Here is an 18203-nt window from a genome sequence, read left to right as displayed (position 1 = left end):
GGTTTCTTGTACTGATTTTCCTAATGGACGCCTGGAGACGAGACTGATAGTGTGGAGATGGGTTCATGGTTTCTTATACTGTTTTACATAATGCATGCTTAGAGGGCAGACTGATAGTGTGGAGATGCCTGTATACTTTCTTGCACTGTTGTTGGTAAAGGACACCTATAGATCAGACTGATTATGTGGAGATGGTTGCACAGTTTGTTATACTGATCTTCTCAATGGACGCGTAGAGTCCAGCCTGATGTTCTGAAGATGGATGCATAATATCTTGTACTGTTATTCCTAATGGACACCTAGAGACCAGACTGATAGTGTGGAGATGACTGCATACTTTCTTGTACTGTTGTTTATAATGGACGCTTGGAGGCCACTCTGATACTTCGGAGATGGGTGCATAATTTCTTGTACTGATGTTCATAATGGACACCTGGAGACTAGACTGATGGTGTGGAAATGGCTGCACACTTTCTTGTACTGTTGTTCGAAATGGACACCCTGAGGCCGGACTGTTATTGTGGTGATGGCTGCACACTTTCTTGTACTGTTGTTTGTAATGGATGCCTAGAGGTCCGACTGATACTGTGGAGATGTCTGCGTACTTTCTTGTACTGTTGTTCATAACAGGTGCCTAGATGCTACTTTCTTGTACTCTTGCTCGTTGTGGACGCCTAGAGGTCAGGCTGTTAGTGTGGTGATGGCTACATACTTTCTTGTACTGTTGTTCATAATGGATGTCTAGAGGCCCCACAGTTACAGTCGAGGTGAGTGCTTAATTTCTTGTACTGATGTTCGTAATGTATGCCTAGAGACCAGACTGATATTGTGGAGATGGCTGCATACTTTCTTGTACTGTTGTTCATAATGGACACCCAGAGACCACACTTATAGTGCGGAGATGGCTGCACACTTTCTTGTGCTGTTGTTTGTAATGGACTCCCTGAGGCCTGACTGTTATTGTGGAGATGGCTGCTCACTTTCTTGTAGTGTTGTTCATAATGGACAATTGGATGCTAGACTGATAGTGTGGAGATGGCTGCATACTTTATCGTACTCTGGCTCGTAATGGAGACCTAGAAGTTAGACTGTTAGTTTGGTGATTGCTGTATTCTTTCTTGTACTGTTGTTTGTAATGTACACCTAGAGGCCCAACTGATTGGAGATGGCTGCGTACTGTCTTTTAGTGTTGTTCATACTGGATGCCTAGAGGCTAGACTGATAGTGTCAAAACAGCAGCCTACTGTTTGTTGTTGCTTTTTATAACTGACGTGTAGAGGCCACATTTGTAGTGTGGGAATTCTTATGTAGTTTCTGGTTCTGCACAGCCTAAGTAATTGTTTCCCAAAATGCAGCGTTGTGTTGGTATTGCATTTTAATCTGTCGTTACCGACAAAGCGCAGCTGACACGCCGCGGTTATAAGACGGTGTATTTGACGGTAGGCGACCCTTAAGTGTCAGATCTTTATTGCTTTGTTTGCTTGATTGCGGTTTAATACTGGCAAGCTGTCGATTTCGTGGACACCAGTTGGTTGGGAAAATTCCCTTGCTGACAGCCGTTCTTGCTGCAAAGTGACACTGCGTGGACGGTCTAAGTTTGAAAAGACTCTTCTAGGGACGCTGCCACACTGAAGCTCGTATGCTTGCTATGTTGTCGCGCTCTTCTGCACTGCAGTGGAAAGGGAGATTTTACTTTCACCTCACTTACACAGTTGGCTTCGACATGGTGATTTCCTGCAGTCAGAAGTGCAGTGAGGGAGAGCTTTCTGCTTAAAAACACAAATTGTACAAATCATAAGGCTGGTGCAAGATGTATTTTGTGCACTTTAGTTTCCTTTCATCTTATCAAACTTTCTTCGCAGTTAGAAAGTCATATAAAGCGAATAAGAAGTGCGGGGAACTAGCATGGAATCTGATTTATTGGAAATTTATAATTAGCATTTGCATGATCAATTGAATCGTAATGATAAACGATGCCTCCTTCTTCACTCAATAATTCTTCACATACTACAACTAAACTTATAATTACTAAGTAAACTGACAGGAAGTCTCGAAATGCTCTGTGATGCAAATCACTTTTGTGATGGTTATTGACAGCATTTGTGAAAATAGCCGCAACTTACACTCCTGGAAATTGAAATAAGAACACCGTGAATTCATTGTCCCAGGAAGGGGAAACTTTATTGACACATTCCTGGGGTCAGATACATCACATGATCACACTGACAGAACCACAGGCACATAGACACAGGCAACAGAGCATGCACAATGTCGGCACTAGTACAGTGTATATCCACCTTTCGCAGCAATGCAGGCTGCTATTCTCCCATGGAGACGATCGTAGAGATGCTGGATGTAGTCCTGTGGAACGGCTTGCCATGCCATTTCCACCTGGCGCCTCAGTTGGACCAGCGTTCGTGCTGGACGTGCAGACCGCGTGAGACGACGCTTCATCCAGTCCCAAACATGCTCAATGGGGGACAGATCCGGAGATCTTGCTGGCCAGGGTAGTTGACTTACACCTTCTAGAGCACGTTGGGTGGCACGGGATACATGCGGACGTGCATTGTCCTGTTGGAACAGCAAGTTCCCTTGCCGGTCTAGGAATGGTAGAACGATGGGTTCGATGACGGTTTGGATGTACCGTGCACTATTCAGTGTCCCCTCGACGATCACCAGTGGTGTACGGCCAGTGTAGGAGATCGCTCCCCACACCATGATGCCGGGTGTTGGCCCTGTGTGCCTCGGTCGTATGCAGTCCTGATTGTGGCGCTCACCTGCACGGCGCCAAACACGCATACGACCATCATTGGCACCAAGGCAGAAGCGACTCTCATCGCTGAAGACGACACGTCTCCATTCGTCCCTCCATTCACGCCTGTCGCGACACCACTGGAGGCGGGCTGCACGATGTTGGGGCGTGAGCGGAAGACGGCCTAACGGTGTGCGGGACCGTAACCCAGCTTCATGGAGACGGTTGCGAATGGTCCTCGCCGATACCCCAGGAGCAACAGTGTCCCTAATTTGCTGGGAAGTGGCGGTGCGGTCCCCTACGGCACTGCGTAGGATCCTACGGTCTTGGCGTGCATCCGTGCGTCGCTGCGGTCCGGTCCCAGGTCGACGGGCACGTGCACCTTCCGCCGACCACTGGCGACAACATCGATGTACTGTGGAGACCTCACGCCCCACGTGTTGAGCAATTCGGCGGTACGTCCACCCGGCCTCCCGCATGCCCACTATACGCCCTCGCTCAAAGTCCGTCAACTGCACATACGGTTCACGTCCACGCTGTCGCGGCATGCTACCAGTGTTAAAGACTGCGATGGAGCTCCGTATGCCACGGCAAACTGGCTGACACTGACGGCGGCGGTGCACAAATGCTGCGCAGCTAGCGCCATTCGACGGCCAACACCGCGGTTCCTGGTGTGTCCGCTGTGCCGTGCGTGTGATCATTGCTTGTACAGCCCTCTCGCAGTGTCCGGAGCAAGTATGGTGGGTCTGACACACCGGTGTCAATGTGTTCTTTTTTCCATTTCCAGGAGTGTATTATAACTCTTTACAGAGTGGGAGCTCCTCAGTGCCCTTGCACATTGCCCCGACACAGGTCCTGGGCCGGATCTGATCCACAGTCAGATGATTAAATATCTACAAGCGATATCTCCTCGTCATCTTCAGCCGAACCTGGTGCAATGGAGTCTTTCCATTGCAATGCCGGGAGAGCACTATCATTTAACTGCTCAAACCCGGTCAAAACCCGCTTGATGTGTATAGCTACCAGCCCATGAGCCTCACCAACTTTCTTTGTAAGCTGCTGGAACATATGGTGTGTCGGCGGTAGGGTTGCGTCCTGGAGTCACGTTGCCTACTGGCTCCATGTCAGGGTGGCTTCCGCCAGGGTCGTTCTACCATTGATAAACTTGTGTCCCTCGAGTCTGCCATCCGAACAGCCTTTTCCAGACGCCAACATCTGGTTGCTGTCTTTTTTGACATATACGACGTGTGGCTAGAAAAAAACCGGACTAGTACTGGTGAAACAATAAAACGAATGCAATAAGGCTGAAAGTCGCGTGGCCTGTCACGTGACTCTCGCTCCGCCTACTGCTCGAGTTTCATCTGCCTTGTTCGACACTTTCCTTGTCAACTCCTGTTAACTCAGACACTGCTCTGATTGTTAAACGGCGATCTTGTCGAACAAGTTTACCGATTTTTTCAATGTTTGCATCAGTTTTTGCTGACAATGGTCTGCCAGTGCGAGTGTCATCACTGGTGTCTTCGCGGCCATCTTTAAATCGTTTAAACCACTCAAACACTTGTGTTCGCGATAAACAATCATCGCCGTACACTTGTTGTAACATTACAAACGTTTCACTTGCACATTTTCCTAGTTTGAAACAAAATTTGATGTTAACACGCTGTTCTTTCTGTACACTCAACATTTTCCGACGCACAGACAAAACGTCAACTACTTAAAACAGACGCCACGGGCAGACTGAGTGCAGGAGGCAGATGAAACTCGAGCAGTAGGCGGAGCGAGAGTCACGTGACAGGCCACGCGACTTTCAGCCTTATTGCATTCGTTTTATTCTTTCACCAGTACTAGTCCGGTTTTTTTTCTAGCCGCACCTCGTAAAGCATACAACACGACCTGGCGACACTATATCCTTGGCACATTGTATGAGTGGGGTCTCCGGGGCCTGCTCCCAATTTTTATCCAACACTTCCTGTCGCTCCGTACTTTCCGTGTCCGAGTCGGTGCCTCCCATAGAGCACCTGTATTCAGGAGAATGGTGTTCCACAGGGCTCCATATTGAGTGTGTCTCTATTTTTACTGGCTATTAACGGTGTAGCAGCAACTGTAGGGCCGTCGGCCTCACTTTCTCTGTATGCAGATGACTTCTGCATTTTGTACTGCTCCTCCAGTACTGGTGTTGCTGAGCGGCGCGTACAGGGAGTCATCCACAAAGCGCAGTCATGGGCTCTAGCTCACGGCGTCCAGTTTTCAGCCGCGAAGTCGTGTGTCATGCATTTCTGTCGGCGTCGCACCGTTCATCCAGAACCAGAGCTTTACCTTAATGATGATTCACCCACTGTAGTGGAGACATATCGATTCTTAGGACTGGTTTTCGACGCCCGATTGACTTGGCTACCTCACCTTCGCCAGCCGAAGTGGAAGTGCTGGCTTCACCTCAATGCTCTCCGCTGCCTGAACAACACCAAATGGGGTACAGATCGCTCTACGCTGCTGCAGCTCTACAGAGCCCTTGTTAAATCCCGCCTTGACTACGGGAGTCTGGTTTACGGTTCGGCGACGCCCTCAACGTTGCGTTTACTCGACCCAGTGCACCACTGTGGCCTTTGCCTAGCGACGGAAGCTTTCAGAACGAGTCCGGTGACCAGTGTCCTGGTGGAGGCCGGAGTCCCTCCATTGAACGTTAGGCGTGCACAACTCCTCGCCAGTTACATTGTACACATTTGCAGCTCTCCTGCGCATCCAAATTACCGTCTCCTTTTCCCAACCACGACGGTTCATCTCCCGCATCGGGCCATGCCAGGGCTTACGATTGCGGTTCGCGTCCGGTCTTTTCTGTCTGAAATGGAGTCCTTCCCGTTTCCACCTCTCCTCGAGGTCCATTCACGTACGCCTCCATGGTGTACACCTAGGCCACAGATTCTTCTGGACCTTCCGCATGGCCCTGAGGATTCCATTAACCCTGCGGCACTCCGCTATCATTTCCTCTCGATTCTCGACATGTACCGGGGCCTGAAGTGGTTTACACTGATGGCTCGATGGCTGATGATCACGTAGGCTTTGCGTATGTTCATAGAGGATATATTGAACAGCGCCCCTTGCCAGATGACTGCAGTGTTTTCACTGCAGAGCTGGCGGCCATATCTCGTGCTCTTGAGCACATCCGCTCATGCCCTGGCGAGTCATTTCTCGTGTGTACTGACTCCTTGAGCAGCCTACAAGCTATCGACCAGTGCTACCCTCGCCATCCTTTGGTAGAGTCCATTCAGGAGTCCATCTATGGCCTGGAACGTGGTGTTAGTGTAGACCCCAGGACACGTCGGAATCCCAGGCAACGAACTTGCTGACAGGCTGGCCAAACAGGCCACGCGGAAACCGCTGCTGGAAATGGGCATCTCCGAAACTGACCTGCGTTGTCTCTTAAACGACAGGGTTTTCGGCTTTGGGAGAAGGAATGGCATAACAGCACGCACAACAAACTCCGTGTCATTAAGGAGACTACGAATGTGTGAAAGTCTTCCATGCAGTCCTCTCGAAGGGAATCAGTTGTCCTCTGCCGGCTCCGAATTGGCCGTACGTGGCTAATGCGTGGTTACCTCCTTCGTCGCGAGAACCCATCTCAGAGTCGCTGTGGCTCACAAATGACGTTCGTCCACCTCTTGCTGGACTGCCCACTTTTAGCCGTTCTGCGGCGGACTTTTAAGTTTCCCAGCACCCTACCTTCGGTATTGAGCGACAGTGCCTCAACAGCAGCTTTAGTTTTACGCTTTATTCGTGAGGGTGGGCTTTATATTTGATCTAAGTTTTAGCGCATGTCCTTTGTCCCTCTGTGTCCTCCACCCCAGTGTTTTTAGGGTGGATGTTTTAATGTGACGCAGAGTGGCAGGCTTCTCCATTTTATTCTCATGGTCAGCCAGCCATGGTAATCTCTTCTACATGTTTCTTGCGTCTATCTGTGGTTTTCTCGTCCGATTTTGTCCATTTCAGTGTTTGTTGCCCTTCTGTCATTCTTGTGGTTTAGCCCTGTCTTCGAAATCTCTAAGGTGTCGCCTTGCAACGAGACAGTGTAATAGTTGTATGCTGTCCTAATGTCCTGGCCTAGCTCGATAGGGCGCGTGTTGGGCTGTCCCATGGGAGGCACAGTCCCTCGATCTCTCACGCACTGAAAACATCTGGTCAAGGGCTGCCAGGAGACTGGCACGTCACTACGCACCAGTCATTTCGACAGACGAACTTTCGCATAATAGTGAAGTAAACACACAACGACAGATCCATTTGTGTCATCCAAGCTCAGTTCGACTCGGTACTCGGCCTGGTTAGCGCCATTGCTGACGCCACAGGTGGCAACTTCGCGTACTGCGTACCTCCGAATCACCTACAACTCTAATCCTCTATTCTTCATACTGTATTCGTACAGTACGTCAAGTTTCCTAATTTGCTATCCCTCCTGGTGTTGCAGTCTAAACAGCCAGCAGTGTAATATCTCACGAATGTCCACCCTCCGCCGCTGCGCATGTATATCTGCGTCTCCTAAATTTTATCGATGCTCACAGGCCGTCGAAAGCCACGTGATCCGCCTTTGCCTTCCATATCCGTCTTCAGTTTCTCAAACGAATGCTCTATTAGCAGATCAAATTCCTTTTTGACTCTAAATTCCTTCCACATTCCTATAAATCCTACACAACCTGCAAACTCAAATTGTATTGCGTTATTATACACTCCTGGAAATTGAAATAAGAACACCGTGAATTCATTGTCCCAGGAAGGGGAAACTTTATTGACACATTCCTGGGGTCAGATACATCACATGATCACACTGACAGAACCACAGGCACATAGACACAGGCAACAGGGCATGCACAATGTCGGCACTAGTACAGTGTATATCCACCTTTCGCAGCAATGCAGGCTGCTATTCTCCCATGGAGACGATCGTAGAGATGCTGGATGTAGTCCTGTGGAACGGCTTGCCATGCCATTTCCACTTGGCGCCTCAGTTGGACCAGCGTTCGTGCTGGACGTGCAGACCGCGTGAGACGACGCTTCATCCAGTCCCAAACATGCTCAATGGGGGACAGATCCAGAGATCTTGCTGGCCAGGGTAGTTGACTTACACTTTCTAGAGCACGTTGGGTGGCACGGGATACATGCGGACGTGCACTGTCCTGTTAGAACAGCAAGTTCCCTTGCCGGTCTAGGAATGGTAGAACGATGGGTTCGATGACGGTTTGGATGTACCGTGCACTATTCAGTGTCCCCTCGACGATCACCAGTGGTGTACGGCCAGTGTAGGAGATCGCTCCCCACACCATGATGCCGGATGTTGGCCCTGTGTGCCTCGGTCGTATGCAGTCCTGATTGTGGCGCTCACCTGCACGGCGCCAAACACGCATACGACCATCATTGGCACCAAGGCAGAAGCGACTCTCATCGCTGAAGACGACACGTCTCCATTCGTCCCTCCATTCACGCCTGTGGCGACACCACTGGAGGCGGGCTGCACGATGTTGGGGCGTGAGCGGAAGACGGCCTAACGGTGTGCGGGACCGTAGCCCAGCTTCATGGAGACGGTTGCGAATGGTCCTCGCCGATACCCCGGGAGCAACAGTGTCCCTAATTTGCTGGGAAGTGGCGGTGCGGTCCCCTACGGCACTGCGTAGGATCCTACGGTCTTGGCGTGCATCCGTGCGTCGCTGCGGTCCGGTCCCAGGTCGACGGGCACGTGCACCTTCCGCCGACCACTGGCGACAACATCGATGTACTGTGGAGACCTCACGCCCCACGTGTTGAGCAATTCGGCGGTACGTCCACCCGGCCTCCCGCATGCTCACTATACGCCCTCACTCAAAGTCCGTCTACTGCACATACGGTTCACGTCCACGCTGTCGCGGCATGCTACCAGTGTTAAAGACTGCGATGGAGCTCCGTATGCCACGGCAAACTGGCTGACACTGACGGCGGCGGTGCACAAATGCTGCGCAGCTAGCGCCATTCGACGGCCAACACCGCGGTTCCTGGTGTGTCCGCTGTGCCGTGCGTGTGATCATTGCTTGTACAGCCCTCTCGCAGTGTCCGGAGCAAGTATGGTGGGTCTGACACACCGGTGTCAATGTGTTCTTTTTTCCATTTCCAGGAGTGTATATCAGTTTGTACATCGTAACCTTTATGGTCCTTAATAATAGGCAAACTTTCAATCATTCCCCTATTCAGTCTCAGAACAGCCGCACTCAGTTGAAATGCCCCCGAAACCACGGCACATGGGTATATAATCATAACAATTAACTGTTTGGCGGCTTCGATACATTACGCAAGACTCAATGAAGGAATTTAAACGGGGGTGTTTCATCTTGGCTCCCGTGAAAAGGACAGTTGCAATCTTCGGATCCGAACAATGGTTTATTATGCACTATTTTTGGTTTCAGTGGAAAGACATTGGCATTTATCGGACGATTTTAGTGCAAAAATAATTTGGTATTGTCGTTACCGTGACTAAAATTACAGTATTCCAACTAGAAACAGTCTAATATAACATGTATGGTGAAATTAGAAATCGTGGGAAAGAAGCACATTATTTAGACAATTAAGTGCAAAAGTGACTAAGAAACAGTAAACAATTTGTTTTTATGAGTTCAAGTGACGAAAGCAGTGTTAATAAACAATATATTGAGGTATGGACACGAGAAGCTGCGTGAATTTCTGTAAAATTCATATTCTAAGAAAAGGCGCGTTTGTGCATAATCGCGAGTGAACCAGCCAAGATTCCGTTACGAAAGTATCAGGAGTATGTTTTCAAGTGACTTCGTATCCGAAATTATCTTTTGAACAGTGTAAATAGCTCAATTTGATGTGGACCCATAAACTGTTACCGCATTTGCGAGTGTTGACTGGCGTAATTGTTGGATGACGTCACATACTCTCTGTGAGCGGCTAGCCAAATCATGTGAAGCAGTGAAGAAGGTCCACACGCCGCGACAGCAAGGATTTGGATAGCGGAGATGTACCACACTGACCGGTGACTACAATGGAGCGAAGTGGCTGAAGTAGAAACAACGACAACGCAGAGTTCGACATCTAGTGGCGAACCCTCGAGGTATACGACGTCTGCGCCACCTACCCGCCGATCAACGAAATACGTGTCATCAGCTCCATCCTGTCGCAAACCACCAAACTACGAGACTGCGTCAGCGCAATTCGCCGCGAGCTTCGCTTTGCACACGGCACCACACACCAGCTACAGCAACGCATCGCCTGACAGTCGCCGCGCCGGAGGAGCCAACGCCAACACGACTAGTAGTAGCGCGACTTCAAGCGTCAAAACATCGCGACTTCGACGAGCATTGAGCGGTCAGTGAGGATGATTTGCTGGTGCGAGACTAATTAATATTGCACTATCTTCAGAGCACGGAAGTAACTTCAAATTACATTTGACAGTTTGCAGAAATTATAAAAACAATATTTTTTAACATTTCTTTGCGAATTTGCTCTGAAGCATGGTATGCTAATATGCGTGTGTTTTCATGCCGTACAACCTAAAATAGTATTTCATTTGCATTAGTTATTGTAAACTACATGTTTATATGTCTTTTAAGTTGTGTGTATGTTACTTCGAGATTTTGTGTTGAAATGCAGTCATTGATGTTTGATCTGGGTAGGCTTCTGTAATTTATGCTGTTCAATGGAGAGGTCTATTTTGCCAGTCTGGGTTAACCTAATACAGTGAAGGATTATTTCGTTATTAGCTAATTAGTGAGTGTTTAGGTTACTAGGAGATTATTTTATTTTTCTTGTCAGTGCATAGTGAATAATTGAGAATGGATCCTGAACTGAAGGAAAAGGTTGTGGAGGAGGTAGTTAGAAAAATGGTGATAGGGCAGGAGGACAACGATGAGTCAGGAATTGGTAGTAGTAGAATGTCAATGGACAGCCCATTGAGTCATTCAACCGGTAAAACCAATTAGAAAGGAACTGAGTCTAGAGGATGGAGAATTGCAGTCAGTAATAATTAAGATGCTCCAAGGAATCAACAAGCGTTTAGAAGACATGTCCAAAGGAAACGATGAAATCAAGAAAGGAAATAAAGAAATCATCAAGCATTTAGAAGAGATGTCCAAAGGAAATGATGAAATCAAGAAAGGAAATAAAGAAATCATCAAGCGTTTAGAAGAGATGTCCAAAGGAAATACAGAAATCAAGAAACGTTGAGAAGAGATGTCCAAAGGAAATAAAGAAATCAACAAGCATATAGAAGAGATATCTAAAGAAAATGAAGAAATCAAGGAAGAAACCAAAGAAATGCTGGATAAGCATCAGATAGAACTAATTGCAATCCCAAGATATAGACCAACCGAACGATCGATGAAGGAATTAAATTGTTTGTGTAGGACATACTGTCACAGGAAGCAGGGGTCATGGAAGAAGTACCTGGGAGAATTTGAACGTATCAGCAATCATCTCTCATATGACTTGATGGGATTTGCACTGTGCGAGATCTTACTTAACCATGAACCTGATATAGTATTTCGTGAGCTATTGGATTATGCACCTGGAAATGATGTAACATGGGAGAAGAAATTAGAATTAGTGGAATTGAGCATGAAAGAGAAAGCAAAGAGGAGACAGGAGAGACATGATAAACTGGTAAAGCCAATAACATATCGAGTGGAGGATCCGGCGCTAGTAAAAGTGCATGCCAAATCGAAGAAAATAAATTATGAGATACATAAATTTAACCATGTTTGTAAAGGACCATATAGGATCACAAGAATTGACCACCCAAACACAGTTGAACCGGAATATGTGCAAACAAAAAGAGCTCATGGTAAGGAACATATTGAGAATATAAAAAGATACTATCCACGTAAGGATAAGGGCAACCCAGATAATGGAATAAAATCAGTTTAAGGTGTAGGGAGCCAGCAACTCTTTTGCTGGTATACCAAGTGGCGACTGGTACACTCCCAACTGGGTGAAACTTTATTTCTTATTTCAAGTTTCACTCCTCTGCCATCTTTCTCTATCTGTAGGTTAAGAAAGTTAGTGTAGTAGTTAGGATTGGTAGTGGTCATCCAAGTAATTCAGTCAGGAACCATCTAGCAGATTTATAGTTGACTTAAAATAAGGATAAGTAGTTACTGTTGATGTGGAGTGTGAGATGTCAAAGAATCAATAAGTTAAAAATCAGTTTAGTGTCAGTACATTACAAAATTAATAGTGCCAGAAGTAAGAAAATGAGAACCAGATCAGAAAGCTAATGTTTATAAAATGTGGTGGGAAGCTAATCGGTCAAAAAAGAATTTGTGTAATCCTATAGAGCTGTTTTGTGAGGCATGAAAAGGTCAAACTGTTGTAAGAAAATTGAAGTAATGTATCAGCTTGTAATTAGGATGGCATATAAAGAAACAAATACATGAGAAAATAGTAGTATTTTTTATGTAGTTATTGCAGCGAATATAGAGGGTTGATGTAGTTTGAAGATGTATATTTATTTGCAGTTGAAGTTGCTGTTAAGTTGAGGGAGTTATGTGTAATGAAGTGTATTGAGTATGAGATGTTTGAAGTATTGAAGTATGTCATTTAGCACATGAGCAACATCTGTTTGCAAGTTATTTGTAGGTATACATGTTGATCTGGAGTATGCACAAAGTCTAACTAATGAATAATTAGTAATTCATGTACCGAATTACAGTCAATTATGGTTATACGTAGGTCAAGCTTTAGAAGCAGAATTCTGGCACTGTGTAATGAATAATAAATATCCATATAGCAGATTTGGATTAATGTCTCATCTGAGCATTAGTGATAATTCACAGATGGCAGTGTAAAGGTTTGACAAAATGAAATGATCAGTAATTTAAAATTTTCATTGGGTGACCACATTAGTTATGGAGATGCAAATAGTTATGTAAGACATGTTTAGTGGTATAATGGAGCATTTAATATTATTGAGTTTGTAGAGGTATGAGGAATTGTAAAATAATTGCAAAACCCAAGGTACAAATGGTTTATATTGTTCTTATTTTCAATTTTGCTTGTGTTAAAGACTCAAACGAATAAGTTGTGAATTTCTTCCTTAAGTCTCATGTGTGTTGACCAAGTGAGTTATAACTTAGTGTGATAGTAGTATGGGCGGCAGGAACCCTGCTGGAAGGACGGCATACCAAAGGGGTAGCTGGCATTCAAATATTTTTTCTTGTCTTTGCTGTAGCAAGTTATAACAAATATGTAGTTAATGGCTCGTACAAACCTTTCAAAGTCAAGATTTTTGTAATTAAATGTAAGGCAATGTTTATAAAAATATTTATCATGCTATGTTAATTAAGATAGATTGATGCTGTATAATGTTTCTGTAGGGGCAGTTTGCTACCGGAGTCTATAGGGTATTGTTTGTGATATAATGTAACTTTCAGTATGTGAACCAGAATCTAATGTTCCTCACTTTCATTTATAAACTATATTATAATTTTTTGCTATTGTTCTTTTTCGCCTGTGGCTACAAAGAAGGTTTCTGGGGCGGGGATGTAAGGCATCCGTGATCCCTTACGAACATAGATGCTAGTATCCGATGCCCAGGTCGATAGCAGACAGGAATCGATTGTCGATCGCTGCAGAAGGCAGTGAGACGAGTGTCGAGTGCGGAGTGGTACTGGAGAGAGTCGAGCGAGCGGTGGTGTTGGAAAGACGGGCAAGAATGGTGGTCGAGTGAGTTGTAAACGGTAATATTCACCGGAGTATGACGAGTGAGCACGTCCCCCTGATCGTCGTGGGGTTGACCCTCACTAATACCGATTCGCGAGTGGTATGAAACAGAAAGTGACAAGTGCCGAATTACGTGTCTCGCCTCAACCGCGTCGGCCAGCAACAACCATGGATTGCAGTGAGGATTGTTGTGAATGTTAACCATCAGCATTGCGTGTGACGAAGTACTGAAAATCAGCAACCAATAAAAAGATATAACTGTAATTAGACGTTTAAGGCAAAGGTAGCAACTGCCTCAGAATTCGTGTGTTAGTAGGAAATATATATCAGTTTGTACATCGCAACCTTTATGGTCCTTAATAATAGGCAAACTTTCAATCATTCCCCTATTCAGTCTCAGAACAGCCGCACTCGGTTGAAACGCCCCTGAAACCACAGCAGAAAAACCGATGGCCTGTCATCCATTAAGCACACGGTTATATAATCATAACACTTGTTTGGCGGATTCGATAAATTACACAAGACTCAATGAAGGAATTTAAACGGGGGTGTTTCAATGTGAAGGTTCTGGAAGATGATTAAATGCCCACTATCCAAAGTGACCCTGATTTCCAAAATGTGTGGTTCATGCAAGATGGAGATCAAACCCACCGAAGTGGGAGAGTGTTTGATCTCCTATAGGGAACTTTGAGGATCGCATTCTGGCTTTGGGGTACCCAGAGGCCACGGGTATGGGCATCGATCGGCCGCCATATTCTTCGGATCTGAACACATACAACTCCTTTTTGTGGGTCTATATTAAAGACAAGGTGTACAGCAGAAACCGCAGAACCCCTGCTGACCTCGAAACAGCCATTCAGTTCACCAACAGCATCGATCTTCCGGCACTTCAGCGGGTCGCGCAGAATTTCGCTATTCGACTGCGCCACATCATCGCCAATGGTGGCAGGCATATGGACTACGTCATAACCTAAATCCGAATGTCTGTAGTGACGTTTACATGTTGAATAAAGTGTGTGCACACCGTAGTTTGTAACTGACTCACGTTTTCTTGATATAGTTAATAATTTACACCCTTTAGGAACGTATCATCTGTAATGTTGCAGATCCATCCACACTTCTGTCCCACGGTTAGCACCCTTACTCGGGACTGAACGTTTGACACAATAATATCGATCGCTTACGGACCACCAGCAAGACTGTCAATTAGGCTATAGTTCGCAGCACCATCCATGTCATCGTCTGTTTTACAAACTACGTGTTCAACAGATATACTGTATTGGATCCCAAACTTATTACTTCATTAACTTACATTTGTATTTTTCGTGTTGTCAGACTCAAGAACAGCTATGTGGTTCCAACCAGTCTCGTCCTCACCATTTCCTCTCTGTCCCATATGGAGGGAATGAAACTGTCAGTAAAAGAAAACAAGATGGAATACACTCCTGGAAATGGAAAAAAGAACACATTGACACCGGTGTGTCAGACCCACCATACTTGCTCCGGACACTGCGAGAGGGCTGTACAAGCAATGATCACACGCACGGCACAGCGGACACACCAGGAACCGCGGTGTTGGCCGTCGAATGGCGCTAGCTGCGCAGCATTTGTGCACCGCCGCCGTCAGTGTCAGCCAGTTTGCCGTGGCATACGGAGCTCCATCGCAGTCTTTAACACTGGTAGCATGCCGCGACAGCGTGGACGTCAACCGTATGTGCAGTTGACGGACTTTGAGCGAGGGCGTATAGTGGGCATGCGGGAGGCCGGGTGGACGTACCGCCGAATTGCTCAACACGTGGGGCGTGAGGTCTCCACAGTACATCGATGTTGTCGCCAGTGGTCGGCGGAAGGTGCACGTGCCCGTCGACCTGGGACCGGACCGCAGCGACGCACGGATGCACGCCAAGTCCGTAGGATCCTACGCAGTGCCGTAGGGGACCGCAACGCCACTTCCCAGCAAATTAGGGACACTGTTGCTCCTGGGGTATCGGCGAGGACCATTCGCAACCGTCTCCATGAAGCTGGGCTACGGTCCCGCACACCGTTAGGCCGTCTTCCGCTCACGCCCCAACATCGTGCAGCCCGCCTCCAGTGGTGTCGCGACAGGCGTGAATGGAGGGACGAATGGAGACGTGTCGTCTTCAGCGATGAGAGTCGCTTCTGCTTTGGTGCCAATGATGGTCGTATGCGTGTTTGGCGCCGTGCAGGTGAGCGCCACAATCAGGACTGCATACGACCGAGGCACACAGGGCCAACACCCGGCATCATGGTGTGGGGAGCGATCTCCTACACTGGCCGTACACCATTGGTGATCGTCGAGGGGACACTGAATAGTGCACGGTACATCCAACCCGTCATCGAACCCATCGTTCTACCATTCCTAGACCGGCAAGGGAACTTGCTGTCCCAACAGGACAATGCACGTCCGCATGTATCCCGTGCCACCCAACGTGCTCTAGAAGGTGTAAGTCAACTACCCTGGCCAGCAAGATCTCCGGATCTGTCCCCCATTGAGCATGTTTGGGACTGGATGAAGCATCGTCTCACGTGGTCTGCACGTCCAGCATGAACGCTGGTCCAACTGAGGCGCCAGGTGGAAATGGCATGGCAAGCCGTTCCACAGGACTACATCCAGCATCTCTACGATCGTCTCCATGGGAGAATAGCAGCCTGCATTGCTGCGAAAGGTGGATATACACTGTACTAGTGCCGACATTGTGCATGCTCTGTTGCCTGTGTCTATGTGCCTGTGGTTCTGTCAGTGTGATCATGTGATGTATCTGACCCCAGGAATGTGTCAATACAGTTTCCCCTTCCTGGGACAATGAATTCACGGTGTTCTTATTTCAATTTCCAGGAGTGTACTTTTGTTTTCCGCATTGGAATATCCGAGAACTGATGTGCTCAGTGAGTCTCCACACATCTGCCGGCGCCCTCTCGACTCTGTACCTTACTTTCGGGTCCAATAAGGAAAGATCCTTCTTTGCATGCATACCTTATAAACGTTTAAATGTATGAAGTGAGGTATGGCAACGCGTTTTCGTCGACAGACGGGAGCTGACGTACGAGAAGCGGGCCGACGCGGCGGACATGGCGGGCGAGGACTACGAGCTGCAGCTGTGCGCCCTGCTGGTGGTGCGGGCCGTCACCCACTGCCCGCGTGGCTTCTACCTGGCCAGCAACCACAGCCAGGCCGGCAGCTTCGACGACATAGTGCTCTTCTGGCGGCAGGAGGTAGGTCGCTGCTGGCACTGTGGAAACTGTGCGAATGCTGCTCCTGCTCCCTCCATTTGAACCGGACTCGCATTCGGGAGGACGAGGTTCAATCCCGTGTCCGGCCGTCCTGATTTAGGTTTTCTGTGCTTTCCCTCAATCACTCCAGGCAAATGCCAGGGATGGTTCCTCTGAAAGGGCACGGCCGATTTCCTTCCGATTTCCTTCCCGATCCTTCCCTAATCCGATGAAGCCGATGACCTCGCTGTCTGGTCTCCTTCCCCAAACAACCCCCCCCCCCCCCCCCGCAAACATTAGTTACAAGTTCACTACATGTTGATAGCTCAGGGTGTACAACAAAAACTTCAGGCTGTCTGTGATTACACAAAGGATGGACGATGTGGAATAATGCAAGTCCGTCAATGAATCAAGTCCGCCAATGAAATCCAAGTCCATCAAACTGCTATGAAAAATCCAACATAGTCCAACCTACAAGAGAATCTGACATGCGTTGTAGGCATATACAAGGTACACAAGAGACGTTAAATAAGTAATTTAACACATTTTTTTCTGATGGTAGGCTGGTTTCATTCCCCATTATCTACAAAACCCTACTTTTCAACATAATATCTGTTCAGTTCGACAGTCTTACGCCACCTTACTGCTAGGCGTATATGCCCGCGTGCTGCCACGCTACTGGTAGACGTCGAAGCCAACGTCTTGCCGCATCAGTAACCTTCTAACAAGCCCGGGAGGAAAGGGCCTTAGATATGCTGCACTAATAAAACCAAGCCTTTAGCACTCGATACTGTACAGCACTCCCTAAACACAGGAACGGGGCTGGATATTTAACGACCGTGTGGCTAAACCCATGTACCTTGTCCTTCCCGCGGCAGTTGATCTGCTGCTCTCTACACTGCCTTTTTTTGTAATAACTATTGCCTAGCACGGAGAGGACCCACTCACACCATTACCAACTTGATCTGGTAGAATTCACTGCATTCAAAAATGGTTCAAATGGCTCTGAGCAGTATGGGACTTAACTTCTCAGGTCATCAGTCCCCTAGAACTTAGAACTACTTAAACCTAACTAACCTAAGGCCATCACACACATCCATGGCCGAGGCAGGATTCGAACTGGCGACCGTAGCGGTCGCGCGGTTCCAGACTGTAGCCCCTAGAACCGCTCGGCCACCCAACCCGGCAATTCACTGTATTCTGTTAAACACTCGCACAGGGTGGGGTTACACTGTTCACAATTGACATTATTCCACAATGGACGTGATCAATATTTGTAACCCAAGTACGTCTCTGCTGTGACGTATAAGGTTGCTGTCTAAATGATGGCATCCAATGCAAAACACGACACATAGAACACAAAATAATCACTGTTCAACTGATCTTTTATCAGTCCACAATTGGCTCAGTTCTTTCATCAGTACTAAACAATTCAATAGCTTATAACAAAAGCGTGCGCATGACCGAATCGCGAAGCGGATGTTCCATAAAATTTCGGGTACGATATACGGACGAGAAAGTACCTGCG

At 47.4% G+C, this 18203-nt stretch overlaps 1 protein-coding gene across 1 annotated transcript in view; it reads left to right on the top strand.

Annotated features, from left to right (window-relative positions):
* The window catches only part of LOC126260761 (uncharacterized), a 168280-nt gene that overhangs the window by 41119 nt on the left and 108958 nt on the right, over positions 1 to 18203 (top strand). The window contains exon 4 of the mRNA XM_049958099.1: positions 16495 to 16678. Within this exon, the coding sequence (XP_049814056.1) occupies positions 16495 to 16678 (184 nt within the window). The remainder of the gene's footprint in view (positions 1 to 16494; positions 16679 to 18203) is intronic.

The sequence above is a fragment of the Schistocerca nitens genome, chromosome 5, assembly GCF_023898315.1.
Source record: "Schistocerca nitens isolate TAMUIC-IGC-003100 chromosome 5, iqSchNite1.1, whole genome shotgun sequence".
Taxonomy (NCBI): domain Eukaryota; kingdom Metazoa; phylum Arthropoda; class Insecta; order Orthoptera; family Acrididae; genus Schistocerca; species Schistocerca nitens.
Note: the sequence above shows the minus strand (reverse complement) of the source record. Positions and strands in the feature narration are given on the sequence as shown.